At 47.4% G+C, this 27,012-nt stretch overlaps 1 protein-coding gene across 2 annotated transcripts; it reads right to left on the reverse strand.

Annotated features, from left to right (window-relative positions):
* Positions 1-1,650: 1,650 nt before the first annotated feature.
* C1RL (complement C1r subcomponent like) lies at positions 1,651-15,188 on the reverse strand. Of its 2 annotated transcripts, XM_045462588.1 has the most exons (6): positions 15,031-15,187; positions 14,317-14,545; positions 7,929-8,118; positions 6,119-6,232; positions 5,907-5,981; positions 1,651-2,697 (listed from the first exon to the last, which is right to left on the reverse strand). In XM_045462588.1, exons 1-6 carry the CDS (start codon positions 15,111-15,113, stop codon positions 1,925-1,927), a joined length of 1,464 nt encoding a protein of 487 aa, XP_045318544.1. In that variant the 5' UTR covers positions 15,114-15,187; the 3' UTR covers positions 1,651-1,924. The 2 variants fall into 2 exon arrangements, with proteins under 2 accessions (XP_045318544.1, XP_045318546.1); XM_045462590.1 differs by lacking the exon at positions 7,929-8,118 and having other exon boundaries at positions 14,307-14,545; positions 15,031-15,188.
* Between the last annotated feature and the right edge of the window lie 11,824 nt (positions 15,189-27,012).

Consider the following 27,012-nt stretch of genomic DNA (forward strand, 5'->3'; position numbering starts at 1 on the left):
TAGCAAACACAAAAGATTAGGGGAAAACAAAACAGCCAAAATTATGCCAGCTACAACAACTTCTGATTAATATTTTTGGGTACATTTTTTTAACTTTTAGGCTATTTTTAATCGTCTTTTATACTCTAGGTTTGAAAATGGTTTTAAAAAATCGACGTAACCACCTGTATGTACAACTTTGCATCCTGCTGTTTTTCAAGATCAATTCAACCTTTAACCACATAGCTAACTTGACCTTCAATGTTAGCACATTGTCTCTCTTCTGTGTTCTGGCATTAATTTCCTATTTCCATGTGAACAACTGTACTTTACTCGGGTCTTGCGCTGTAAATCACCTCGAGTCCTTACTACAAGTTAAAGAGTTGGTCTTCTCAGGTGGAGCCTGGACCGGGGTGTCCCATGGTGCTGGAGGCTGTCTGTAGAAACATCCAGCCCCGGGCTGGGCTCAGCTTGGTGTCCGCAGGAGGTGCGGCCGGCAGGAAAGTGTGAGGAGGTGCATCACGATGCATTTGTTAAAGACCTGCTTCTGTGAAGTGCCCTCTCTCTCCTGTCTCCAGAGACATTAAAAAAAAAAATCACTCTTGGGGTGCCTGGGTGGCTCAGTTGGCTGAGCATCCCACCGAAGCAGGAACTCCCAGGGGGCGTCCGTAAGGATGTGGGGACTGGGTAGGGGAGGTACAGGAGGTCTTGAGGACAATCAGGAGGTATCATGGTGTACCAGAAAGCAGACGGCCTTCGCTGTCCGGTATCCGCTGGGGGTTTGGGGCAAGCCACTTTCTCTCTCTGGGCTTCAGTTTCCTCATCTGTGAAATGTGGCCCGTAACACATCCATGGCAAACCTGGTGTGACGAGTCCATGAAATAACATGGGAAGCACCTGGTGTGCGGCAGATGTCAAACAGAACGAACTATTCACTTCGGTAACTGCAGCTAGGAGATAGGGGGAGGGGTGAAGCCGACACTTTGAACACGGGAAGGTCCACGAAAGGGGCTTTGGAATGTTTCAGAAATAAAAGCATTTAGGACCACATCCCTCATACTCCACGTGAACAGGGGGATGAGAAGGTGACAGACTCCCAGGAGAGTACAGAAGAAGCCATGTCAGCAGGAGATGAAGTTTATTATTACTATTTACTTTATTTATTGAAAAAAATTTTTAATGTTTTTATATATTTTTGAGAGAGAGAGAGAGAGCGCGAGAGAGCAGGGGAGGGGCAGAGAGAGAGGGAGACACAGAATCTGAAGCAGGCTCCAGGCTCCGAGCTGTCAGCACAGAGCCTGATGCGGGGCTCGAATTCCAGGACTGTGAGATCATGACCTGAGCGGAAGTCGGACGCTTAACCGACTGAGTCCCCCCAGGCTTTATTTTATTTTTTGAGAGGGAGAGAGAGGGCGCAAGTGAGCGAGGGGCAGACAGAGAGAAAGAGAGAGAATCCCAGGAGGGGAGAGAGAGAGAGAGAGAGAGAGAGAGAGATGGGGCTGGAGCTCACCCCATATGGGACTGGAGCTCATGAAGTCCCGTGAGATGATGACCTGAGCTGAAATCCAATACTTAATGACTGAGCCACCCAGGCACCCAGAAGATGAAGTTTAGAGACTGAGCCACCCAAGCGCCCGGAAGATGAAGTTTAGAGACTGAGCCACCCAAGCGCCCAGAAGATGAAGTTTAAAGGCAACCGGCTGAGATATACAGGGATTCCTTGGTCGGAGCACAAACTCGCAAACTGGAAGGAAGGGAGAGGATGAGGAGGAGGGGGCCTTGGGAAGGAGGAGGAGTTCTGTCGCATGAGGGATAGGGCAGCAGGAGCTCGAATAGAGATTTTCTGCCCCCATCCCCGTCCCCGAGCCCAGTCCGAGCTCCCAACCCTCTCCTTTCGGGGTGGGGGCCTCCAGAGTTGAGGGTCACTGCTCAAGCGCCCCCAGGGTCAGTCCTTCCCCCCCATCACTCCTTTGATCCAGTCCAGGTAGTTGAGCACTTTGGTGTAGAAGCCATAGCCCTTGCCGCACCCGACGCCCCAGGATACGATGCCCGTGGCCACCCAGTGATGGGCGCGCTCATCCCATACCGCATAGACGCCACCACTGTCCCCCTGGCAGACGCCCTGGTGCCTCATCTCATCCCCAGCGCAGAACATGTTGTCCGAAAACACCTCAGACCTCTGCTTCTCTTGGAGCCAGGCCTGGCAGGCCGCCCTCGGGGCGACGGGAAGCCTGGAGTACTTCAGCTCAGTGGTTAACCAGCCCCTCTCCACGCCGAACCCACTGACATAGCCCAACACACCGCTGCGGTAGAGGGTCTCACTGTCGGGCAGACAGACCGGGAGGAGGCTGGGCCCGAGGGGGACGCTGTGTTGGAGCTCCAGGAGGGCAATGTCCCCGTTGAAGTCGTGGGACTCGTTCTGGCGGTAGTCGGGGTGCACGACCACACGGCGCACAGGGTGACTTCCCAGCCGCAGCATCTCGTCTAGGCTTGTGTGGCCCAGGAAGACATCCACCCTCCGGTTCTTCCAGGGAAAGACGCTGTCCTTGGGATAGATGGTGTGGGCGGCGGTGAGGATCCACCTGTCGCCCAGCAGGGCCCCCCCTCCACGGCCGTAGATACTGGTGAAAGCTTGCCAGGGGAAGTTGCCCAACTTGGCTTTGGAGGAACCGAGGGCCTCCTGGTTCTGGGCGATGGGGGTGAGTGGCCGGCCACAGACTGGAAGAGAAGAGGGGTACGGGTGACATCAGCAGCTGCATCAGGATACATTTGTTGAACGGGGCGCCTGGGTGGCTCAGTGGGTTAAGCCGTCAGACTTCAGCTCAGGTCAGGATCTCACTGCTCGTGAGTTCGAGCCCCACGTTGGGCTCTGTGCTGACAGCTCAGAGCTTGGAACCTGCTTCGGATTCCGTGACTCCCTCTCTCTGCCCCTCCCCTGCTCATGCTCTGTCTCTCTCTGTCTCTCAAAAAATAAATAAACGTTAAAAAAAAAAAAAAAGATACACTTGTGAAAGACCTGCTTCTGTGAAGTGCTCTCTCTCCTGTCTCCACAGATACTTAAAAAAAAAAAAAATCACTCTTGGGGTGATGAGCATCCCAGTCTTGATTTTGGCTCAGGTCATGATCCCAGAGTCTTGGGATTGAGCCCTGTGTCGGGCTCCACGCTCAGTGTGGAACCTGTGTAGGATTCTCTCTCTCCCTCTGCCCCTCTCCCCTGGTCTCTCTCTCTCAAAAAAATATCACTTATTTATTTTACCTTAATAATGGGATTAAAGGGGCGCCTGGGTGGCTCAGTCGGTGAAGCATCTGACTTCGGCTCAGGTCATGATCTCGCGGTTCGTGAGTTCAAGCCCCGCGTCGGGCTCTGTGCTGACAGCTCAGAGCCTGGAGCCTGTTTCCGATTCTGTGTCTCCCTCTCTCTCTCTGCCCCTCCCCCGTTCATGCTCTGTCTCTCTCTGTCTCAAAAATAAATAAACGCTAAAAAAAATAAAAATAAAAAAAATAATGGGATTAAAAATTTTAATTCCAGTGTAATTAATTTCACGTGTACAATATAGTGATCCAACAACTCTACACATTACTCAGTGCTCATCAGGGTGAACTGTACTCTTGATCCCCTTCACCGCTTTCACCCATTCCTCAGCTATTTTTTAAAAAAAATTTAAAAAATATAATTTATTGTCAAATTGGTTTCCATACAACACCCAGTGCTTTTCCCAACAAGTCCCTCAGCTATTTTAAAGCCACTTCTCTAGACTCTTGGTGGGGCCAGCCTGAGCACAATCATGCAGCAAGCCGAGGTTGTCCTCAGCGTCTGTTGTCTTTGTTTTCTGTGCCCTTCCTTCATTTTTTTATTTAATTTTTCTTCAGTTTTTTTTTGGTAATTTTTATTTATTTATTTTCAACATAATAATTATATATATTTTTAATTTACATCCAAATTAGTTAGCATATTCTTCTTTCATTTTTATTTTTTTATCTTTTATTTATTTATTTAAAAAAAATTTTTTTTTTCAACGTTTATTTATTTTTGGGACAGAGAGAGACAGAGCATGAACGGGGGAGGGGCAGAGAGAGAGGGAGACACAGAATCGGAAACAGGCTCCAGGCTCTGAGCCATCAGCCCAGAGTCTGACGAGGGGCTCGAACCCACGGACCGCGAGATCGTGACCTGGCTGAAGTCGGACGCTTAACCGACTGCGCCACCCAGGCGCCCCTCTTCTTTCATTTTTAAAAAAATTTTTATGTTTATTTAGTTTTTGAGAGAGTGCAAGCGGGGGAAGGGGAAAGAGAGAGGGACACACGGAGTCCGATGCAGGCTCCAGGCTCTGAGCTGTCACAGCACAGAGCCTGATGTGGGACTCCAACTCACAAACTGTGAGATCATGACCTGAACCAAAATCGGATCCTTAACCGACTGAACCAGCCAGGCGTCCCGACCTTCCTTCATTTTTAACATCTTCCACTATTACCGGCCCTCCCACCCACCCCCCAAAACAGTGCTCAGGCTGGTCCGAGAACCTTCTGAGGGTCAGGAGTGAGACCTGAGAAGTTTGTTCAGACTGGGTTAGAAAGGCAATGCTTTGGACTCAAAAAAGTGGGTTTCAAAAACGGTGAACTTGAACCCTTGTATTTGCTGGTGGGCGTGTAAAATGAGGCAGCCACAGCAGAACACGGTCTGGCAAGTCCTCAAAAAGTTAAACATACAAGTATGATGGGACCTAGCAATTCCACTCACAGGGATAGACCCAAGGGAACAGAAAACATATGTTTACACAGAAATGTGCCCACGAAGGCTCATAGCAGCACGATCCATAAAGGGCAAAATGTGGAAACAGCCCAAATGTCTTTCATGTGATGCTTGGGTGAGCAAAAGGCAGGGCATCCCCACGACAACGGACTCCCATTCAGCCACCAAAGGGAATGGAATCCCGATACCTGTTCCCACATGGCTGAGCCTTGAAAACGTGACGCTAAGTAAAAGAAGCCAGACGCAAAAGGCCACATACTGTAGGATTCCCATTATAGAAAACATTCAGAACAGGCAAATCCATGGAGACAGAGAGTAGATTAGTGGTTGTCACGGGATGGGGAAGGGTAGATGGAGGTATGGGGTTTCCTTTTGGGGTGATGGAAATGTTCTGGAACTAGTGGGAATGGTGGGACGAGCTTGCAAGCATATTAAAAATGATTGCATTGGAAATTTTTAAACGGTAAAGGTGGTGAATCTTATGTTACATAAATTGTATCTTAATAAAGAGTCTTTAAGAAAAAATGGTGGACTTTCTGGCACTGTGACATCTAGGTAGGGAGATATTTTGGGGACAGAGAGCCTGTCTATGTATGCTTCAAGCAGACCATCCCAAGAGACGGGTTTCCCTTATTTCCACTCTGCGGACCCCTCTTCTCCTGTACTGTCCCATTTGATGAACTTCCTTCCTGCTTTTCCTCAGTTATCTCTTTTGTTGTTGTCGTTAATTTTGTTTAATGTTTTCTTTGTTTTTGAGAGAGAGAGAGAGAGTCAGAGCGTGAGCCGGGGAGGGGCAGAGAGAGAGGGAGACACAGAATCCGAAGCAGGCTCCAGGCTCTGCGCTGTCAGCACAGAGCCTCACATGGGGCTCGAACCCGCGAGCCGTGAGATCAGGACCTGAGCCGAAGTCGAACGCCCAACCGACTGAGCCACATGGCCGCCCCTCCTTTCTCAGTTATCTCTTGATCCTGAAGAAAAAGAGACAAGATCCTTGCCTTTCCTTCTCTGGGCCCTCCTGCTTCCCCTTTCCCCCTGCACTTCTGCCTTTATCTCTCCCTTTCTACCCCAAGGCTTAAACCCCCGTGTCCTGCGCCCACAGGCCCCATGTGCAGCTGAGACTTCTTTGGGAAGTGGCCACCACGGGGGGGGGGGGGGGCGCTGGTAGGTCACTACTCACCAGGTTCACAGCGAGGAAGCTCCGCCCTATCCTGTGTCTCCTTCCAGAGGCCCTGGGTTGTGCAGGGGAGTGCCCCTGAGGAGTGAAAAGACAGGAGGCAAAGAAACAGGCTCAGACTTGGGAGGTGGGGGTGGCGGGCGCCCAGAAGGCCTCAGGCCTCTTGGTGGGAGTGAGGCAAGTAGGAACCAGTTCCCCAGCAGGTGGGGGCTTACCTGCCGGCACTGCCTGATAGTAGGGCTCCTGGCAGTGGTTCTGGATCTTGGAGGAGTTGTCTTCAGCTATGCTGATGGCCTCAGAGCCCCCACTGGGCCGACTGTGGTTCACCCCTGTAGGAAAACAGTGGTCATAAGGACCTAGAGCTGGCAACCCCGGGACCGATTCTGGCCCACGGCCATATTTTAGTTTGACTTGCACAATCTTTTGTTTAGAATAACTGAAATGGGGCGCCTGGGTGGCTCCATCGGTTGAGCGTCCGACTTCGGCTCAGGTCATGATCTTGTGGTTCGTGAGTTCGAGCCCTGCGTCGGACTCTGTGCTGACAGCTCAGAGCCTGGAGCCTGCTTCGGATTCTGTGTCTCCTCCTGTCTGCCCCTCCCGCTCCCCTGATCATGGTCTATGTGTCTCTCTCAAAAAGAAATGAACATAAAAAATGATAAATTTTGAAAATAACCATGATAAATAGGGTATAGGGAAACAGGTAGTTTCAGACATGGCTAGTCAGTATATATGAGCAAGACTTCTTTGGAGGGAAATTTAGCAATACCAAGATTTAAATTGCAAGCGTTTTTTTTCACCTAACACGTACACTTCTAAGAATTCACCTTCATACACGTGCTCAAGGTGTATAAACAAGGAAGGATACCCTTAGCAGCAATGTTTGTGGCAGCAAAGTATCAGTGGAGGGCTGGTTAAATCAATTGCATGCATCAAAGGAATATTGTGTGGTCATTCAAAAGAATTAGGCAATGCTAGCCACATGTACATGGGATGATCTTTAAGACACATTATTGTGTGAAAAATACTACATTTAAGACGTTTCATCAGGGGCGCCTGGGTGGCTCAGTCGGTTAAGCGTCTGACTTCAGCTCAGGTCACGATCTCGCGGTCCGTGAGTTTGAGCCCCGCGTCGGGCTCTGGGCTGATGGCTCAGAGCCTGGAGCCTGCTTCCGATTCTGTGTCTCCCTCTCTCTCTGCCCCTCCCCCGTTCATGCTCTGTCTCTCTCTGTCTCAAAAATAAATAAACGTTAAAAAAATTAAAAAAAAAAAAAAGACGTTTCATCATCAGGCAATCCTTTCCTTCCCTGTAAGAATATGTATAATTGAATGGCATAGATGTCTTTGGAAAGATACCAGGAAGTGGACAACAGGGTTGTTTCTGGACAGGGTAGCCAGGGACTAAGGGCCAGAGATCAGAGGAAGACTTACTTCTTATATTATTACCGTATTACATTATTTTTATTCACCATATTATGTTATTTAAAAAAATTACCATGTGCTAGCAGTATCTTTCCAAAAAAATCCGAGTTACCATTTGAAAATCTAGAATTTCACTTAAAAATCTGGAATTTTGGGGGTGGCTGGGTGACTCAGTCGGTTAAGCGTCCGACTTTGGCTCAGGTCACGACCTCACAATTTGTGAGTTTGAGCCCCACGTCAGGCTCTGTGCTGACAGCTCGGAGCCTGGAGCCTGCTTCAGATTCTGTGTCTTCTCCTCTCTCTGCCCCTCCCCTGCTCGTGCTCTGTCTCTCTCTGTCTCTCCATAATAAATAAACATTTTTTAAAAATCTGGAATTTTTGGCTTCATTTGAAGGATGAGATGATCTGTACGTATTTGTCCTAGAAGTCTGCATGGAAAGGAGTGCTGGAACCGAGCAGTGGCTGCTCTTTGAATTGGGGCACAGGTGAGGCCGGGAGGGATCACTGGTCCCTGCCTCAGTAGTCACTCAAGCTTCCACATGTCACTTCAGGATACTAGGGGCCATGGCTGTGGGCAGAGGCTGCACCCCCAGGACAGACACTCACCCACAGCTTGGTAGAGGGCCAGGAAGCCCCTGTGGAGGCCAGTAGTCCTGTCCTGAGAGGAGGCGGGTGCTCGGAAAGTCAGCCGCAATCGATTCCCTGGGGACACAAACTCCCTCTGACCAGGGGGGCTGCCCAGCGGGGAGCCCTGCTGCCCACAGAACCGGTTCAGATCCATCCCACTGGCTGTGATCTGGAAGGGGAGGGTGGGCAGGCAGGTGTGGGGTGAATCTGCACCACAGGGTCACGTCCTGGGCGTAGATTCTAGAAGGTCTGCCCACCTCTGGGGCCCAGAAACTGTCCCTCGGGGAGATTTCCTCAAGTAGCTTTCTGTTGCATCACTGACGCCCAGGTTTCTTTCATCCATGACCAGATACCTCGCACATTTCTTTTGCCTACCATAATTACCTCAAAGCCCACCATAGTTACCTCCTTTCAAGAAGCTCCTTGGGAACCCCAGGGTTTCTTCAAACAGTCCACTGGATTCTCAATTCTAAGAAGGCAGGAATTACATCTATTTTGCTCACCACTGACTCTCTGACGCTCCAAATGGTACATAGAGCGCCAGAGCCTTGAATCAACAAATATACAGACGTAAGTCCTTCCCATCCAGCCTCCTCCACTCCCATCACCTTCCAGTTCGAGTAACTTCCTAGGACCAACGTCTGTGAGGCAAAGACCCTTTGCAAAGACTGAGCCCCTTGGGTTCCTCGCTTTCCTGTTCTTCTTTTGGAATGTTCCTCCGCCTATACTCCATAAACTTAACTGTGGCCACTGACACGGTGTGAAATCTATGGACACGGTGTGTGTATGTTGGCTATTGTTGCTTAATATGTTCTTTGAGCAGGCTGTCTCTGCTTCTGTCCCTTCTGGCTGCCTCCCCCCCGGCTCAAATCCCTTCCTGTGGGTTCCCCAATCCAAGGAAGGGCACCTTGGAAGGAGTCCCCCCGGCCCGTGCTTCGTGCCTAATCTCTGTTCTGGGTGCACCGCTCACCGGTCAGCTCATTTGATTTCTGAACCTTCCTGTTGACACACATACTCTGGGTTCTTGCTAGCTCTCTGCTTCCTCATTCTCTCCGAATCTCGATTTCCCTTCAGACTCCATCCAGCCCGTCTCTTCGTGGTCACAGCAGCTGGGTGGAAGTTGGCACAAAGCAAAGTTTTGTCCCAATGCTTTTGCTTCCTTACAACATCAACAAAACGAATCTCCCTATTTCAGAGACCTACCTCTTGGGGAAGAAGCATTTTACCCTAGAAAACGGTCTTTTACTGATACACGTGGTTGTTAAATGCTCCAGTTTTCTTCTTCCCCTACCTTACGAGCTGTCGGCTACCTAAAGTCACTTAAGAGTCTAACTAGCAACGTAGAATGAACACCCGACTGCGAGTCATCAGACTTGTGTTAAATTCCAGACTTTGCCCCGACTCCCCCTGTGACATGGCGGGGGGCGGGGGTTTCTTAACTACCCCAGCTCTCAGTTTCCTCCTATCAAGCGAGACCTCCCATAAAATGGCCTGTAAGGCCTCTTCTAGCCAGGACAACATCACGCCCTATGATAGCTGTCCAGCATCTGCACGCTGGAGCCACCTGCTCGTTCAAAATTCATTTTGTTGTGTGTTCTACAGAGGCTTGGGTCCCGCTCATTCTTTCGTTTAGTCCTTTATTTATTTTTTTAAGTTTATTTATTTACTCTGAGAGAGAGAACACGAGCTGGGGAGGGACAGAGAGAGGAAGAGAGAGAGAATCCCAAGCAGGCTCCACGCTGACAGCATGGAGCCCGATGCGGGACTCGATCTCATGAACCGTGAGATCATGACCTGAGCTGAAATCAAGAGTTGGACGCTCAACCAACTGAGCCACCCAGGCGCCCCTCATTTATTCCTTTAATAAAGAGTTATCGGCTATGTTCTATGTGCTAGGCAATAGAACACCATGCTAGGCGTTGGTGGCGTATAGATACAAACACACAGTTCTGCTACCGAGGAGCCCACGGGCTCACTGAGTACACCGACAAGTAAAAACAGAACTGAACTACAGGGTGTTGAATTCTGCATTTGAGGTGTCTGTGTGCTTTGCTCCGGACGCAGAGAGGAGGGAAGAGTCCTATTCCTGAGCTTAAAGTCCCTCATTGACAAGGGAAGAGTCAGGCCAAGATCACAACTGTCCGTGACTGAGAAGAACGGGGCTCACGGTAGGTGCTCAACGGACAAAGGCTGAATTGAAGGAAGTATAGTCCCGACTGCCAGTTAAATGTGAAGCACGACACACACGCATTTATCTCCTCTCCCACCTCAAATCCCACCAATGTGACAGCAAAGGGATAAAATGGTATTACGTGAGCAAGGACAAAAAAGAGAGAGGACGACGTGACAGCGGATGAGAGCTGTCCACACTTTGGAAGATAGAATGGAGATGGACCACGGCAATGAGTCTGCAAGGATAGAAACCAACACAGAGCGGGCAGATTCTCATCACACAACCCAGGGAGGTTCCAGAAACTGGGGTAACCAGGAGCCCCTGAGGATGAGGACGAAGGAAGGGCTGATGGAAAGCCTACGCGGGGAGACCTCAGAACTCTGGATCCCTTTGCCCACCCTGGGCATCCGGGCAACTCCTCTGGCTCATCCTGGCAGATGACCTGAGCGTGAGCCAGACAGCCTGGACTTGGGGTCCGCCAGCACACTTGACGGAGGAGGTGAGAACCACGACTGAGAGCAGAGGGATTAGGTGGAAGTCCACGTGTCAAACAATGAGATTCCCTTCTCTGCTTGTTTGCCAGAATGTCAGCAACCCTGAGCAGGAGGCCAGAGGATTCTGATCTGAGGTCGGCTGTCCCCAAGGAAAATACTTCTGCGAGCTAATATCTGGGAGGTGCCCAATAGCACAAATAGGTCACCGTGTTGATAACTCTATTTCCGAACCTGTCACTGCACAAATTTTAGCTGCCCACACAGAGAATTCAGTGCCAGCCAAGTATTTCACCCTTAAATATGAATGGACAGCCAAGGATTATCAGACATTATAGGATGGTTTCTTTTTCTTTTTTTTTTTTTTTACTTTTGTTTTTTAACCTTTATTTATTTGAGACAGAGGGAGACACAGCATGAACAGGGGAGGGTCAGAGAGAGGGAGACACAGAATCTGAAACAGGCTCCAGGCCCTGAGCTGTCAGCCCAGAGCCCGACGCGGGGCTCGAACTCACGGACCGCGAGATCGTGACCTGAGCCGAAGTCGGACGCTTAACCGACTGAGCCACCCAGGCGCCCCTATAGGATGGTTTCTAACACAAAAAACAGAGACCAAAACAAATGAACAATAAAAGGGAACTTGGGTGAAGCAGAGATAATACAAGGAACAGAAGAAACATTTAAAAATAATCCCTGTAGAGGGAAAGGAGTAGATATTGCCTCAATGAGACAAGAACAGTATTCTGTAAAAAGGCACGTTTTGAAGAATGAGCTTTTAGACGTGAAAAAAATATGTTAGCAGAAAAAAAATTAATTAATGTTATTTAAAATGAGGAAATCTCCCAGAAAGTGGAACGAAAAGAAAAGGAGACGGAAAACAGAACAGAATGGATTAACAAAACGAGAGAATCAGTCCAGAATCTACAACAACTCAATCACAGGAGTTCCAGAAAGAGAAAATACAGAAAGCAGACATCTGGAGCTTATTTAACAAATAATACATGACTGGTGGGTGGGGAGATAGGTGATGGGGGTTAAGGAGGGCACTTGTTATGATGAGCACAGGGTGTTGTATGTTGAGTGTTGAATCACTATATTGTACACCTAAAACTAATATTACACTGCATGTTGACTAACTGGAATTTAAGTAAAAACTTTAAAAAATGATTAAGTGATGAAAAAGAAAAGTACAGCATAAGGAATGTAATCAATAATCAATAATATTATAATAACATTGTATGGTGACAGATGGTGACTACACTTATTGGGGTAAGCAGCGAGCAATGTATAGAATTGTGTATTCAATATTTTGTACAATTGAAACTAAGATAACATTGTATGACAACTATACTTCCGTAAAAAAACAAAAAAACAAAAAAACAAAAACAAGAACATTCCCAGAATTGAAGGATTAGATTTAAAAAGTCTCTACGTTAGAGGGCGCCTGGGTAGCTCAGACAGTTAAGCATCCGACTTCAGCTCAGGTCATGATCTCATGGTTTGTGAGTTCGAGCCCCGCGTCGGGCTCTGCGCTGACAGCTCAGAGACTGGAGCCTGCTTTGGATTCTGTGTCTCCCTTTTCTCTGCCCCTCCCCCGTTCATACTCTCTGTCTCTCTCTCTCAAAAATAAATAAACATTTAAAAAGGAAAAAAAAGTTCCTACATTAGGGGTGTCTGGGTGGCTCAGTCGGTTAAGTGACTGACTCCTGATTTTGGCTCAGGTCATGAACTCACGGTTGTGAGATCAAGTCCTGCATTGGGCTCTGTGTTGGGTTCCATGCTGGGCATGAAGCCTGCTTAAGGTTCTCTCTGTCCCTCTGCCCTTTCCCGCCACCCCTGAAACTAACTAACTAAATAAAGTGAACAAACACAAATAAAAATAATAAAAAGTCTCTAGGTTAAAAAAAAACCCTGTACAATCAGTAGAAAAAGACTCATATCAAGGCTCATCAGAATGAAAATTTAGAAAATTGGCAATAAGGAAAATGTTCCAAAAGTTCTGGAGAGAAAGAACTAAGGACCAGGAATCATAATTGTACCAGCCTAACAACACTAGAGCAAGTAGACAGTATCATCCAAATTCTGAGGGGAAATGACTTCCAACCCAGCAAGCAATCCAAATCAATTGTCCATCAATGGTGAGGGTAGAGCTGGGACATTCAGGGTATGTACGATCCTTTACAAGTTATTTTCTCTTGCTCTTTCTGGAGCAGAATGTTCTCCCTCCAAATGGGGTACTATACCAAGAAGAGAATGATACGGGATTCAGTTCCAACACAGGACACGTAAAGGAAATGCCCAGAAGGAAGGGTAGGGAACTCCCAGAATGCCTGAGGCTCTAGAGAGCAGGGGGCTCAGACTGAAGAGAGAAATCACCAAGAGCTCTTCAGGGGGATGTCACCAGTACAAAGGAGGACTAGAGATTGAGATGTGTTCGGTTGATTGTGTCGATTATATAGAGAGGATATTTACTGTCCTGGATGAAAGTCTGGGGAGATTAGTTACAGACAGAACTAAAAATCAAATCAAAAACAAACAGAAAACCCCTAAAATTCCATGTGGTTACCGACTCCTGGGAGACCCAAAAGTTGGAGAAACAAGGACACAGAATTATGGTACACCATATGCTCAGAAGTGAATATTTTAATTGTTTTAATGTTTTCTTTATTTTTGAGAGAGAGAGAGAGAGAGAGTTAGAGCGGGAGCAGGGGAGGGGCAGAGAGAGAGGGAGACACAGAATCTGAAGCAGGCTCCAGGCTCCGAGATGTCAGCACAGAGCCCTACGTGGGGCTCAAACTCGTGAACTATGAGATCATGACCTGAGCTGAAGTCGGATGCTTAACCGACTGAGCCACCCAGGCACCCCTGAAGTGAATGTTTTAAAGTCGAGAGAATGCAAATAATGAGTACAGAGTTAACTAGAAATGCTAATGGTGATTGACAGGGATGACGGGGGTGGGGACATGTGGAAGGTCTAAGAGAGGTAAATAGAGTCCTCATCTTCTATAGTTAGATATTAAGTGATCAGATGCAAAAAAGTAACAATAAGCATGCTACTTATACATATGGGCGTAAATGCCAGACGGAGCAGCTACATGAACTGTAGGTGCTTCCCTGGGAGGGGCAGTGGGGCTGGGAAGAAGGCTGGAGACGCTGTTTTCCTGATAAGCCTTGGACTATACTCATTTTTAAAATGAACTATGTGCACGGTATTATTTCGATAGGAATAAAATTTAACCCAAGAGACAAGATAAGAGGCCGTTTCTAGAGTGTTCTTATTCTGCAACTTGTATAGTCACCTCATCTTCTGTGATTATTTACGCCCAGCCTCCTGATCTGACAGAGCCTGCACTCCACCAATACTCGATGGATCTTTAACGACTGATATGTGAGTCCCTGCTCTTTTACTCCAGGGTTTGACAGTACTTGTGTGTCCCTCTGTACGACTTCCAAAGGCAGGGAAGTCTTTTTTGCTCTTTTGCTCTGTGGGGCCCACACGGTAACGCGGGCAGGGACAGGGCCGCTGGTTGAAGGCTGTGCCCTGGGGCAGATCCTGGCCTCCCAGGTAAGCTGCCTGAGCCCCTGACTTGGACTCTTCAGCCATCTTTTGCCATTGAGGGCACAGCCACACCCCCCTGCCTCTGGGCTCCAGGCCAGGAACCTTCCTCCCCAGAGTCCCTCCAGGACCCCCACCACAGCTCACTGTGACAGAGTCCTGCCCGCAGTCCTGGGACGGCTCCAGGTCAAAGTCCTGGAAGACAAGTCTCACGGCGAAGCCCTCTGGAGCCTCGATGTCACTGCTGCTCTCTTGGCCTTTGACATATGGCTCTGGATACCCGGGGGATGTCAGCTGCTGGGGTAGCTGCTGGGCCAAGAGCACGGAGCCCTGTGTGGGGCAAGCCTGGAGGACTCCCCAGAGGAGTAGCCACCACCTGTGCGTGGGTGAGAGCAACATGTGGCCACAGAGCTGTGGCCTCAGTCCTTGGGGCCTCGGCACCTGCTGGCCACTCCCTCATCGTCCCTCCTCACCCTGAGCCTCCTAGCTAGCCTGAGCTTGGACTGTGAGTTTTCCACCATTGCTCATCTCCCTGCCGAGTCTCAATCAAAGTAGGGGGCTGCTCCCTGCTTCAGCAAATTTCAACCCCCCCCCCCCCCCCCCCCCCCCCCCCCCCCGGGGATCTGAGGGAGCAATGGTGGTAGGAGGGAGGGACATTTCAATTTCAATATGTTAGTTTCCTGGCTCCGACAGGAAGGCTGGGGAAGGCTGCTAGAGGCTACAGGCAAATTCCAGCTCCCTGGGCATTAATTGGCTGTGTGTGTGTGTGTGTGTGTGTGTGTGTGTCCTTGGGTCTGCCTCCCCCTCCCCCGCTCCAGGGCCACTTCCCTTTCTTCCAGGCCTCTTCAAGGGCACACTCACATCTTGCCTCGGCAGCTTGTGGAGTGGGGGCTTCTCCAGAGGTAATTTCCCCACTCCGAGACCAGGCATCTGGAACTGGACATCTGGGAGGCTTGGCCCACGCCGGGGGACAGGAGGTGGGGCTGGGGAAGGCCTTGTGGGGGAGGAGGGAGAAGTTACTGGAAATGAGTTAAGTAATTCGCCGCAGTTCTTTTTTCAATTCTCTGAGTTGCGCGCCACCTGCTGTCTGATTCAGGAATAGTTTGCCCACCATGATTTAGAGGAAAGACCTCTCCAAAACCACATTTGCCCTCAGAAGACATCGGGGGCTGGGGAAGGCGCTGACTCTGGACTCTCGTGTACTACTTAAAACTAATTTTTGCCTCATGCATGTATCACACGGTAGGGTGGCTCCCTGTGAGTTAAGGCCATCACCTTTAATGGCCATATGTCTCCCTCCCTGATTTTTCCACTCATTTATGTTACCAGACTGCGTCTTGTAGAAATGAAAGTTTGTGACCCATGAACTGGAGCTACTCCTTCCTCCTCTCTCCTCATCCAGGATGGGTGGGGGCACTTGCTGAGGTTGTCTTTTGAATTCTGCCCACAACCCCCGGGAGCTGCTTGTCCAGTGGGGTCATGCTGGGGCAGGTCTGGGGTCAGGCCCAGACTCACGCTTCTTTCGACAGACGCCAGAGGCCATGGCTGGGGGCAGAGCCCGTCCTCCCTGCGCCTCCAGGAGGGACACTCACCCATGGCTTGGTAGGGGGCGGGAAGCCCTTGTGGAGGCCAATGTTCCTGTCCTCAAAGGAGGCAGGTATGTGGACGGCCAGTATGCGGAGGACACAACTCCCTCTGACCAGGGAGGGCCGCCCAGTGGAGAGCCCTGCCGCCCTCAAAACCAGCTCAGAGTAGCCCTGCTGTGATCCCAAAGCGGAGGGGTCGAGGGGGGCGGGCAGGCAGATGTGGGGTGAATCTGCAGCACCGGCACAGGGTCCCATGCTGGGCGTGGACTCCAGCCCCGTGGAGGGCACACCTGTGTGTGTGTGTGCCCCGTCTAGGCACGCCCGCACACCTCTGGGGCTCAGAGTTATAACTAACATGATGGTTTTGTCAAATAGTTGGACTTACCCTTTCCCCCTCCATTCTGCCAGCCGCAAAGGCTGCCATATGCCGAGAATGGTTCCTCACCCACTCCAATGCTCTTGGTCCACTCTGCTTTCAAGAGGCTCTCCAGAAACCCTTAGGGACACTCCCAAGCCATGCACTGGGCCAGCTACTAGCTCCATTAAGGCAGGGACTGTGGCTACTTGGCTCACCGTCCCTGATGGCTAACACGCTGCCTACCCGTGCGCTTGAAACTTGACTCTGTGGGTAGAAGGTCCCTTAGCTGGCTTCTTCTCTTCCCCTTCCACATTAACCCTCAAATTCCCCTTCTTCCAGCCCCACTATCACCTTGCCAAGTACTTTTCTGCTACCAGTCTTGGGGACCTGACTTTCTGCTTCCCCTTCTTTTGCAGGATACTTCCCTTACCCCACACAGGCAACAAAACACACAGGGCTGTAACACAGGCATCTAATAAGAGAGTGAGAAAAATCTAAAGGTACAAAACATACCAAAAATGGTATACCTCTGTGATATTTTGTAATCCTGTGATAGCAACAAGCAGCTCCTTCCAGGCTCTCCCTGGGTCATCCCACATGACCAGGCTCCTTTTCGAGCGCCATCCCTCTGGGCTACCCTCTCTCCTGGAGCATCCCTCTGCCACCTTCAGTCCAAGGGGGAGCTTGGGAGGCAATCCCTCTCACCCCCATTTCAGAAGGAACGTCTACTCTGGGCCCATGCACACCACTCAGGTCCCTGGTCATGTGTTCTCCTTCTCGTTACTTCTTCCTTCATTTGTCCCTCACCCCCACTGCTTTCCTCCCTTCCTCCAGGCCTTTGATCCTCCTCCCCCATCCAAGCTTTAGCTCTGACAGCTTCCTCTCCTCTGAGCCTCACATCACCCCATCTTTCTGGGGAGCCTCTGACTTGAGAAGGCAACTAACTTCCTATTGAACTTGGGAAGCTGTATTGCTCCCAAGTAATAGGGGTGCAGTGGAGATGGTGCCCCCAGATATCACGGTCAGAGCATTTGTCTTCCTTATATCACCCCCAGGGAAGGGGTGCTGTGGGCCACAAATTCCAAATCCCCTCAAGTTAATTGAACTTGGGGTTAAGCTACTTCCCCCTGTTTCTTTTTCCAGCTCTTCCCACAAGGCTGATTCCTATCTTTGCTGGTCAAGGATTCTTCTTGTTATTTCAAGTGATCACGGACCCTTGGGGCACCTGGGTGGCTCAGTTGGTTAAGCATCCTGCTCTTGATTTCAGCTCAGGTCATGATCTCACAGTTTGTGGGATTGAGCCCTGTGTCGGGCTCCATGCTAACAGTGCAGAGCCTGCTTGGGATTCTCTATCTCCCCTCTCTCTTTGCCCTTCCCTTGCTTGTGTTCTCTTTCAAAATAAATAAATAAACTTAAAAAAAACATCATCACAGATCTTTATTTTTTTTTTTTTTAACGTTTATTTATTTTTGAGACAGAGAGAGACAGAGCATGAACGGGGGAGGGGCAGAGAGAGAGGGAGACACAGAACCGGAAGCAGGCTCCAGGCTCTGTGCCATCAGCCCAGAGCCCGACGCGGGGCTCGAACTCACAGACCGTGAGATTGTGACCTGAGCTGAAGTCGGACGTTTGACCGACTGAGCCACCCAGGCGCCCCCATCACAGATCTTTAAAAAAAGTTTTAAAGTTTGTTTATTTTGAGAGAGACAGAGAGAACATGAGAGGAGAGGGTCAGAGAGAGAGAGAGAGGTAGAGAGAGAGAGAGAGTATCCCAAGCAGGTGTCACACCATCAGTACAGAGCCCAACTTGGAGCTTGAACCCAAGAACTGCGACGTCATGACCTGAGCCGAAATCATGAGTCAGATGCTCAACCAGCTGAGCCACCCAGGTGCTTGTCAAATTATCACAGACTCTAAAACTCTTTGAAAAAGAAATTGAAACAAAGAAATGGGATTTTACCTTTATGCTTGAAAGGACAAGAGAGTCCCAAAGGTCTAACAAACAAACAAACAAACAAACAAACATCAATCTCACAAGTATTTATGCCTTTGAAAACTGAAGAGGTTAATTTAAATATTGTTTTCAGAGTAATAAGTTATCAACGGCCAACCAGAGTTGCAGACTTTTAAGATTTATAGATTACATTGTATTGGTCATATAGCAATCATCGCTGATGGCTGAATGTCTTAAAAGATTCCTTTGCACAAATTACACTTCCAAAGATGATATAAATATAACATAGAACAGGATTGCATGTTTTCACACCAGTGGGACTGAATGTTCTTGATTTACCACCTTATCAGAATCAACTCTATGAGGCAGAATCGTGTCTGATTTTCTGCAATTCTAGGATAAGAGGGAATATAGTCTCCTCATCTTGCCGAGATTTATTTTGTTAGTATTTGTGGGGCTTGCTTTTTAAAACCAGGCACCAGAATTTCATTTTAGGGTATTTAGAGGGTAAAAAAGGCAGGCCTGAGAAGCTTAAAATGTACAAAAGAGAAAGTTGACAAATGGAATATGAAATACTTTCTGGTTTTCATCTACAATTGGAAGACAGGTCCATCTTACTCCAAGTCAAGTGAGAAGGTTTGGCCCAAGTGAGGGCTGTGGCCTGGAGAAGCAGGAGGAACAGAAGATCACTGGAAATATAGTAATTCCCAGAATGACTGTTAAAAAAAATCTCTAGAGTAGACACAACTTACTGCCTGGCTCAGGAACGGCTAAAATATTGGAGATAGTTTTTGCCCAAATTGAGGCTTGATATCTCTGAGATTGAGAAGACCTCTTATCCACCAACACCCAGACTTGACTTGAAGGAGAAGCTGAAGGAAAGTTCTGTGGGGACGATGCCAGGGGTTCACTTTTAAAAGCTTCTCTGTTTCAAAGACTGTTTCTATTTCTTTATGCTCCTGGTTCTCTGTTAATCACTCCCCAGCCTGTGGTTGTCTCTCTCTGTGCCCTTTCTTTCCATACTGGGTGCTCTGGGGAGAAGAGCAATGGCCATGTGGAGGCCCCAGGATGCCACCTCACAGTGGAGAAAGGAAGACTCTGGTGGAAGTGAGTAGAATTCACCTCCGTGGACTCCTCCTCAGATCCTGGCCTGTACTCTTCCTTCCACCTGGCCTTGAAGAGGAAATTTTGAGATACAGCCGCTGTCTGAGGTCCTGCCTTCTCATTGGATGTCCGAGTACGTAAGGCAGCTGGCTGTGGCCTGCTTGGCCCATGGGCAGGAAGCATGATGGGCCTTGGACGTCCAGATTGGGTCACTTGGTGCCAATGGCAGCAGGAGGAGGCAAATGGAGCCGCAGAAGAGGAAGCCTTCTACTGCCCTCTGCAGGTAAAGCTGGGACCTGCAGCAACTGCCCATGAATAAGAGGGACTATGGCACGAGCCCCAAGAGACCTCTTCTGGGAGGAAGGGGACCATGGCATGAGCCTCCAGGGATCTGCCCTGGAAGGAAGGGGTACCCAACCAGCCGCTGGATCATAAGGCTTACGGGCTGGGTACTGTGTTCTTTGTCTCCGACGTTCTTTTGGTCATGCTTCACTATACCTGTCCTTCCTCATACACCCGTCTAACCACCTATCAGCCCTAACAATACTGGCCACTTTAGCACTTGTTTTCACCCGCCCTGATTCACTTTATTGCCTCTAAGAAATTCTTAGAGGCAAGAGTGTTCCTACCTCCCCATGATGGTCATCGGCAACCTGAGTGAGTCTGATAGGCCTAATAAGATTGTTAGTGCTTTACCCACCAGGGTATTAACTCTCTCTCTTTCTCTCTTTGCAGCTTTGGTGGACCAACTTTATCCAATATTCCAGAACACTCTTTTGGGTCACCCATTGGGAGAGCATATGTCCCCGTTTGGTTGGAACAGTCCCAGTTTACGCTGGTTGTCCTGGTGTAATTATTAATAGCACCCTCCTTCTCTTTCAAAGGAGTCCTGGTTTGGACAATAAGCTATATCGTCATCTTTGTGCAAAGTGCTTTGCAGCTACTTCAGTATGCTGCATGAGACCTTCCTTCCTCTCTCCAGCCCTTGTCATTGTCATTGTGGTCACTTGTCACTGTGGTCACTACCCCAGGCTGAGCTCTGGATACCTGAAGCACTTTCTGGCAGCTCCACACCCACTGCATCGGTCAGCATGCTTTCATGAGCAACACGATACTCTCCTGGAATAACATGTGGGAAATGTGCTCAGTAACATATCTCTGCTCTCTCCTTCTCCACCAAAATCAGAGCCTTCCTTTTTTTTTTTTTTTTTTTTAATACTTAAAAAAATGTCATCTTAGTGTACTCAGGCCTGAAAGGTGTTTGTGGATGGGTTTGTCCCAAAGTTCTGAGGTCTGTCTACTAGCCCCTAAGAACTCATCATGAGAAAGAGGCTGGGAATATCCCCCAAAGGACTCTTCTATTTCCACCCTGCCAAGGTGGCTGGAAGGAAGGGCGGGGGTGGGGGGAATCCTCAAAACAGAAAAAAAAAAAAAAAAAGATCACCACCAATGTGGTGAAGTAGTGTTGTGCTTCATTCTGCCTGTTGGGGGCAGTATAGGCTGCCCTGTCCAAAACAGTCATCGGAGAGGGGGGTTTGAGGCTGAAGCCTTTCGCCCACAGATTACTCAGTGAAATAATTCATGTGGAATTTGGGGATTGTTGTAGAAGGAATTCTTCATATGGATGGGAGAATATCAGGCCTAAGAAGAACTTACCATTCAGGGATGCCTGGGTGGCTCAGTTGGTTAAGCATCCAACTCTTGGTTTTGGCTCAGGTCATGATCTCATGATTCGTGAGTTCAAACCCCTCGTTGGGCTCTGAGCTGACAGCATGGAGACTGCTTGGGATTCTCTCTCTCTCCCTCCCTTTCTGTCCCTCCCCTGCTTCTGCTTAAAATAAACATTAAAAAAAAAAAAAAAAAAGAACTTACCATTCAGACCCTGAGACATGCACATGTAAACACGTTCATTTATTCAACCAATATTTCTTTTTTATAAATTTTTTTTTCAACCTTTATTTCTTTTTGGGACAGAGAGAGACAGAGCATGAACAGGGGAGGGGCAGAGAGAGAGAGGGAGACACAGAATCCGAAACAGGCTCCAGGCTCTGAGCCATCAGCCCAGAGCCTGACGCGGGGCTCGAACCCATGGACCGCGAGATCGTGACCTGGCTGAAGTCGGACGCTTAACTGACTGCACCACCCAGGCGCCCCACAACCAATATTTCTTGAATGTCTGCTATGTGCCAGGTGTAAGTATGTGGAATGTATGGAAACTCTTACATTCCATTTGGTCCTACATTGTAGACACACACACACACACACACACACACACACACACCATTTCATAGAAGACTCCATTGTTTCTTCCACTTTGCAAGCAGTAATGTGAATCCTCACAAATGTAGTAAGTTATAGACCCAAACAGGGTATGTTCTGGATCTTTGGCTTTCCCAAGTTGGAAAGTTTCAGGAGAACTATGTTCATGGTTCTGAAAGGGATGACAGAAGGGAGATGGCCAAGTCATACACAATTTCCCAGACACAGTCCTGGTATCAGTCTACCTGTCTTCCATATCCAACACCTACCACACCTGGGAACAATCTCCCATATCCATATTTTGAGGAGTAGGCCCCTCTGGCCAGGATTTCTCCCCATTCCTGGGAGCACTGACACCTGCCCTCTTATATAATAACCCTTAGGATCACATGGAACATCTGAGAAGCCAGAGACACATCCATAAGAGTGAACAGCGGTCTTAGTCTATGACCCATCTGGTGGGAAGAAATCAGATAAGGCTGCAGCCAGAGCTGGGAGTCCACCCTCGTTTCCCTTCAGAGCATCATTCCCTATTCTCTTTGATAGTCTGTGATGGGTAGGATTGTACTGTGCCCCTAAGCTTGTACTCCATTCTAAGAGGGGCACATACCAGAGTCCCTAGGTTAGCCCATCAGAGAAGACTTTCTTGAGATGATCTGGAGGAAAGGAAGAGAAGAGCCTTAGAAGAAAACTCCGGGGCACATCAGATGACCAACTGTTCAGACTTGCCTGGAACTGAGGGCTTTCCTGGGATGGGGGCCTTTCAGTTTTAACACTAGGCAAGTTCTGAGGGAACCAGGATAATTTCCACTAATGGACAGGGGTTCAAGTGCTGGGTGGAGGCTGGGTGGGAAAGAGGCAGGGAGCTAAGAGTGTGAGGAGGCAGTGGCCACACTGCAGCTGATGCCTTGAGCGGTCTTGAGCCCAGACGTGGTCCCTGTTTTGAAAAATCTGACACTTTGACTATAAAGGCTTGCCTTGGTCCCATATAGGTGGTGTGGCTGCAGTGAGCATTGGGGTCAGGGACAAAGCCTCCAGGGATGTGGGACTGGAGAAGGGGCCTGATGGTTCTCTGTGCAGCTGGTTGATGCAGGCCCATGTGGAGGTGGGATTGGGTAGCTATGCCCCCATCCTGCTTTCAGGACCATCTCTCTTGCACTGGGGCCCCCTCTCTGGCTGGAAGAGAGAGATAGAAGTGATGTTGCTCTGCAGGTTGTAGCCTGGCAGGAGGAGCAGAAGTGGCTACCAAGCAATTACGGCATTAACACAGGTACAGGGGCTCTTCAGGGCTGGTGCCATGTGGGATGCTCCCTTGTTCACATCTGGGAGTAGGGACACAGAAAGAATGCCAGGAGTTGACGACTTGGGCTCAGGAGCCTTGGGGAGGGGAACACGTCTGAGGGAAAGCTAGCACTATTTTCTTAATTTTATCATCATGAGACACTTTTGCTTCCCTTACTCTCTCTAGGGGCACAGGTGTTGGGACTGGCTGTGGGGCTATAGCCCTGAGCCTTTGAACCACCTCCCTGAGCTTCTGGTTCGACAACGTGTTGTTCTCTCATTTTGTGATGTCTGGCTCATAATCAGGTTGTCAGCTACTTGAGTGACTCAGAGATTTCTACCTTCGTATCCCTAAACAATGAATGCATGGGTCAGACTCCAGGCAGCCTAGCTAAGACAGAAAGAATTCAACTTAAATTTGAACTACTCCTCTGTCAAGAAAGCCTGCAGTTTGAGTTAAGCCAAATTAACTGCCTACTTGAAAAAAAAAATCAATACTCTTTCGAATAACATCACAGAATCCACAGTCTTTATAATGTATTATCGCCATGTCCAGGATACAATCCAAAATTACTCCAAATATGAAGAACCAGGAAAACACAAACCACACTCAAGAGAAAAGACAACAGAGAGCATTTCCCAGGATGACCCAAATGTTGGAATCAGTACACAGGCTTTTGGCACCCAAAGATGCAAAGAGGAATATGTTCATGGTACAGAAAAAAAAAAAAAAAAAAAAAAAAAGGAAACATAAGCAAAGAAACAGAAACTTTAAAGAAGAACCAAATGTAAATTTTAGAATTGAAAGATGCAATACTCCATGAAATTAAAGAAAAATCATTGGAGGGACTTAACAGAAGAATGGAGATGGCAGAAGAAAGAGTCAATGACCTTGCAGATAGATACATAGAAATGATCCAATCTGAAGACCAGAAGAAAAAATTTTTAAAAATGAGCCGAAACTCAGGGACCGGTGGGACAAAAAAACCCCTCTACTATATGTGTTCTTGAGTACCAGAAGGAGAGGAAAGAATGAGGCAGAAAAAGTATTCAAAGAAATATGCTGGAAATTTCCCAACTCTTGTGAAAAAAAAGAAAAAAAAAAACCCAAACATTTTTAGATCCAAGAAGCTTGGTAAACTCAAAGCAGAATGGAAAATTAAAAACACAAAAGGCACATCTAGGCAGGTCATAGTCAAACTGCTAAAAACCAAAGGTAAAGAGAAAATCTTGAACACACCCAGAGCAAACAAAACAAAACAAAACAAAACAAAACAAAACAAAACACCAAAAAACCACACTGCACACAGAGAACAACATTTTCAATGCCCCTGTTTTCCCATCAAAAACAACGCAGACTGGAAGTGAGTGGAGCAACATCTTTAAAATTCTGGAAGAAAAAAAAATCGTCAACTCAGAATTGCCTTTCCGATGAAAATCTTCCAGAATGAAGATGAAATAAAACCATTCTCAAATAAAAGAAATCTTGGAGACTTTGTCATCAGCAGACCTACAGGATGAGAAATGCAAGAGACCAAGAGAGAGAGAGAGAGCGCGCGCAAGCAAGAGCATCTGGGGCAGAAGGGAAAGGAATCCAGGTGGAAGAGGAAGCTGCAAGTTGCAATAAAGAGAAATGGTAAGTTTGTAGCTAAATATAAATATCTATGTTTTATTCTTAAGTTAAAAATGTATATACCTGTTGAAAGCAAAAATTATAACATTGTATCATGGGTTTTATAACATATGTAGATGTCACATACATGAAAACCATAGCATAATGGAGAGAGTTGGACTACAGTTCTTCATGCAGTATTAATTCTAAGGAGATGAAAAAGCTAAGGATGTGGAGAAGAAATTCTCTCTGGGGCAGTGGCTCTCTACTCTACCTGTGGTCTGGCAAGCCCTGGGGGTCCCTGAGATCCTTTCAGGGTGGTTGTGAGGTCAGAATTATTTTCATAATAATTCTAAGATATTATTTGCTTTTTTCTCATGAGAGTACCATGGAGTTAGCAGAGGCCACGTGAGGTGTGGAGACATCATCTCCTGACAACTAAAGGAAGATGTATTTGTGTATCCTTGTGTTTTACAATGTTCTCTGTTTTGAATTGCTCAAAACAGATATAAACAATATATCTGAACAAGAATTTAGAATAACAGTTATAAGACTAATAGTTGGGCTTGAAAAAAGCATAGAAGACACCAGAGAATCTCTTGCTGCAGAAATCAAGGAACTAAGAAATAGTGACGATAAATTAAAAACTGCTATAACTGAGATGCAAAATAAACTAGATACAGTGACAGAGAGGATGGAGGAAGCAGAGGAGAGAATAAGCAAAATAGAAGAAAAAATGATGGAAAATAATGAAGCTGAAAAAAAGAGGGAAAGGAAACGACTAGATCACAAGAGGAGAATTAGAGAACTAAGTGATTCCATGAAATGAAACAACATCCATATCATAGGAATTCCAGAAGAAGAGTGATAGAAAGGGGCGGAAGGCTTATTTGAACAAATTATAGCTGAGAAATTCCTTAATCTGGGGAAGGAAACAGGCATCCAAGTCCAAGAGACACAGAGAACTCCGTTTAAAATCAACAATAACAGGTCAACACCATGACATATCATAGTGAAACTGGAAAAATACAAAGATAAAGAGAGAGTTCTGAAAGCAGCTACAGACAAATGGTCCTCAACCTACAAGGGTAGACACATAAGGCTAGTAGCAGACCTGTTTACTGAAACTTGGCAAGCCAGAGGGGGTGGCAGGAAATATTCAATATGCGGAATAGGAAAAATATGCAGCCAAGAATCCCTTATCCAGCAAGGCTGTCGTTCAGAATAGAAAGAGAGATAGACTTTCTCAGACAAACAAAAACTAAAGGAGTTCGTGACCACTAAACCAGTCCTGCAGGAGATCCCAATGGGGACTCTGAGTGGAAAGCAGCACTTTGTAGTGGAAAGACTACAAAGGACCAGAGATATCACCATAAGCACGAAACCTACAGATAACACAATGACACTAAATCCATACCTTTCAGTAATCACTCTGAATGTAAGTGGACTAAATATCCCAATCAAAAGACATAGGGTATCAGAATGGATAAAAAAAACAAGAACCATCTATATTCTGCCACAAGAGACTCATTTTAGACCAGAGGACACCTGCAGATTAAAAGTGAGGGGATGGAGAACCATCTATCATGCTAATGGACATCAAAAGAAAGCCAGAGCAGCCATACTTTTATCGGAAAACTAGATTTAAAAAAAAAGACTAGGGCACCTGGGTGGCTCAGTTGGTTAAGCATCCGACTGTGGCTCAGGTCATGAGCTCGTGGTTCATGGGTTTGAGCTCCATATCGGGCTGGAGCCTGGAGCCTGTTTCAGATTCTGTGTCATCTTCTCTCACTCTGCCCCTCCCCTGTTCATGCTCTCTCTCTCTCTCTCTCAAAAAATAAATAAATAGGGGCGCCTGGGTGGCGCAGTCGGTTAAGCGTCCGACTTCAGCCAGGTCACGATCTCGCGGTCCGTGAGTTCGAGCCCCGCGTCGGGCTCTGGGCTGATGGCTCAGAGCCTGGAGCCTGTTTCCGATTCTGTGTCTCCCTCTCTCTCTGCCCCTCCCCCGTTCATGCTCTGTCTCTCTCTGTCCCAAGAATAAATAAACGTTGAAAAAAAAAAAATTAAAAAAAAAAAAATAAATAAATAAACTAAAAAAATTAACACTACAACCAGAGATGAAGAAAGGCATTATAAAATAATTAAGGGGTCTATCCATCAAAAAGAGCTAACAGTAGTAAATATTTATGCCCCCAACGTGAAACACTCAAATATATAAATCAATTAATCACAAACATAAGCAAACTTATTGATAATAAACTGTAATTGTAGGAGACTTTAATACTCCACTTACAACAATGGGCAGATTATCTAGGCAGAGAATCAGTAAGGAAATAACAGCTCTGAATGACACATTGGAGCAGATGTACTTAACAGATATATTCAGAACGTTTCATCCTAAAGCAGCAGAATACAATTCTTCTCAAGGGCACATGGAACATTGTCCAAAATAGATCACATTTTGGGTCACAAAACACCCTTCAACAGGTACAAAAAGATTGAGATCATGCCATGCATATTCTCAGATCACAATGCTATGAACCTTGAAATCAACCACAAGAAAAAATGGAGGTTAAAGAACATCCTACTAAAGAATGAATGTGTTAACCAGGAAATTAAAGAAGAAATTTAAAAATACATGGAAGCAAATGAAAATGAAAACACGACAGTCAAAAGAAAAGGAGCAGCA

This window comes from Leopardus geoffroyi, chromosome B4, assembly GCF_018350155.1.
Source record: "Leopardus geoffroyi isolate Oge1 chromosome B4, O.geoffroyi_Oge1_pat1.0, whole genome shotgun sequence".
NCBI lineage: Eukaryota > Metazoa > Chordata > Mammalia > Carnivora > Felidae > Leopardus > Leopardus geoffroyi.

Excerpts from the sequence above, each read along its gene's own strand:
- C1RL (XM_045462588.1), bottom strand. The coding sequence starts at position 15,113 with ATGTCCAGTTCCAGATGCCTGGTCTCGGAGTGGGGAAATTACCTCTGG. Across the intron at positions 14,546-15,030 it reads ACAAGCTGCCGAGGCAAGAT|GTGGTGGCTACTCCTCTGGG; the intron begins GTGAGTGTGCCC and ends ACCCACGCACAG. Across the intron at positions 8,119-14,316 it reads GCGGGCAGGACTCTGTCACA|ATCACAGCCAGTGGGATGGA; the intron begins GTGAGCTGTGGT and ends CTCCCCTTCCAG.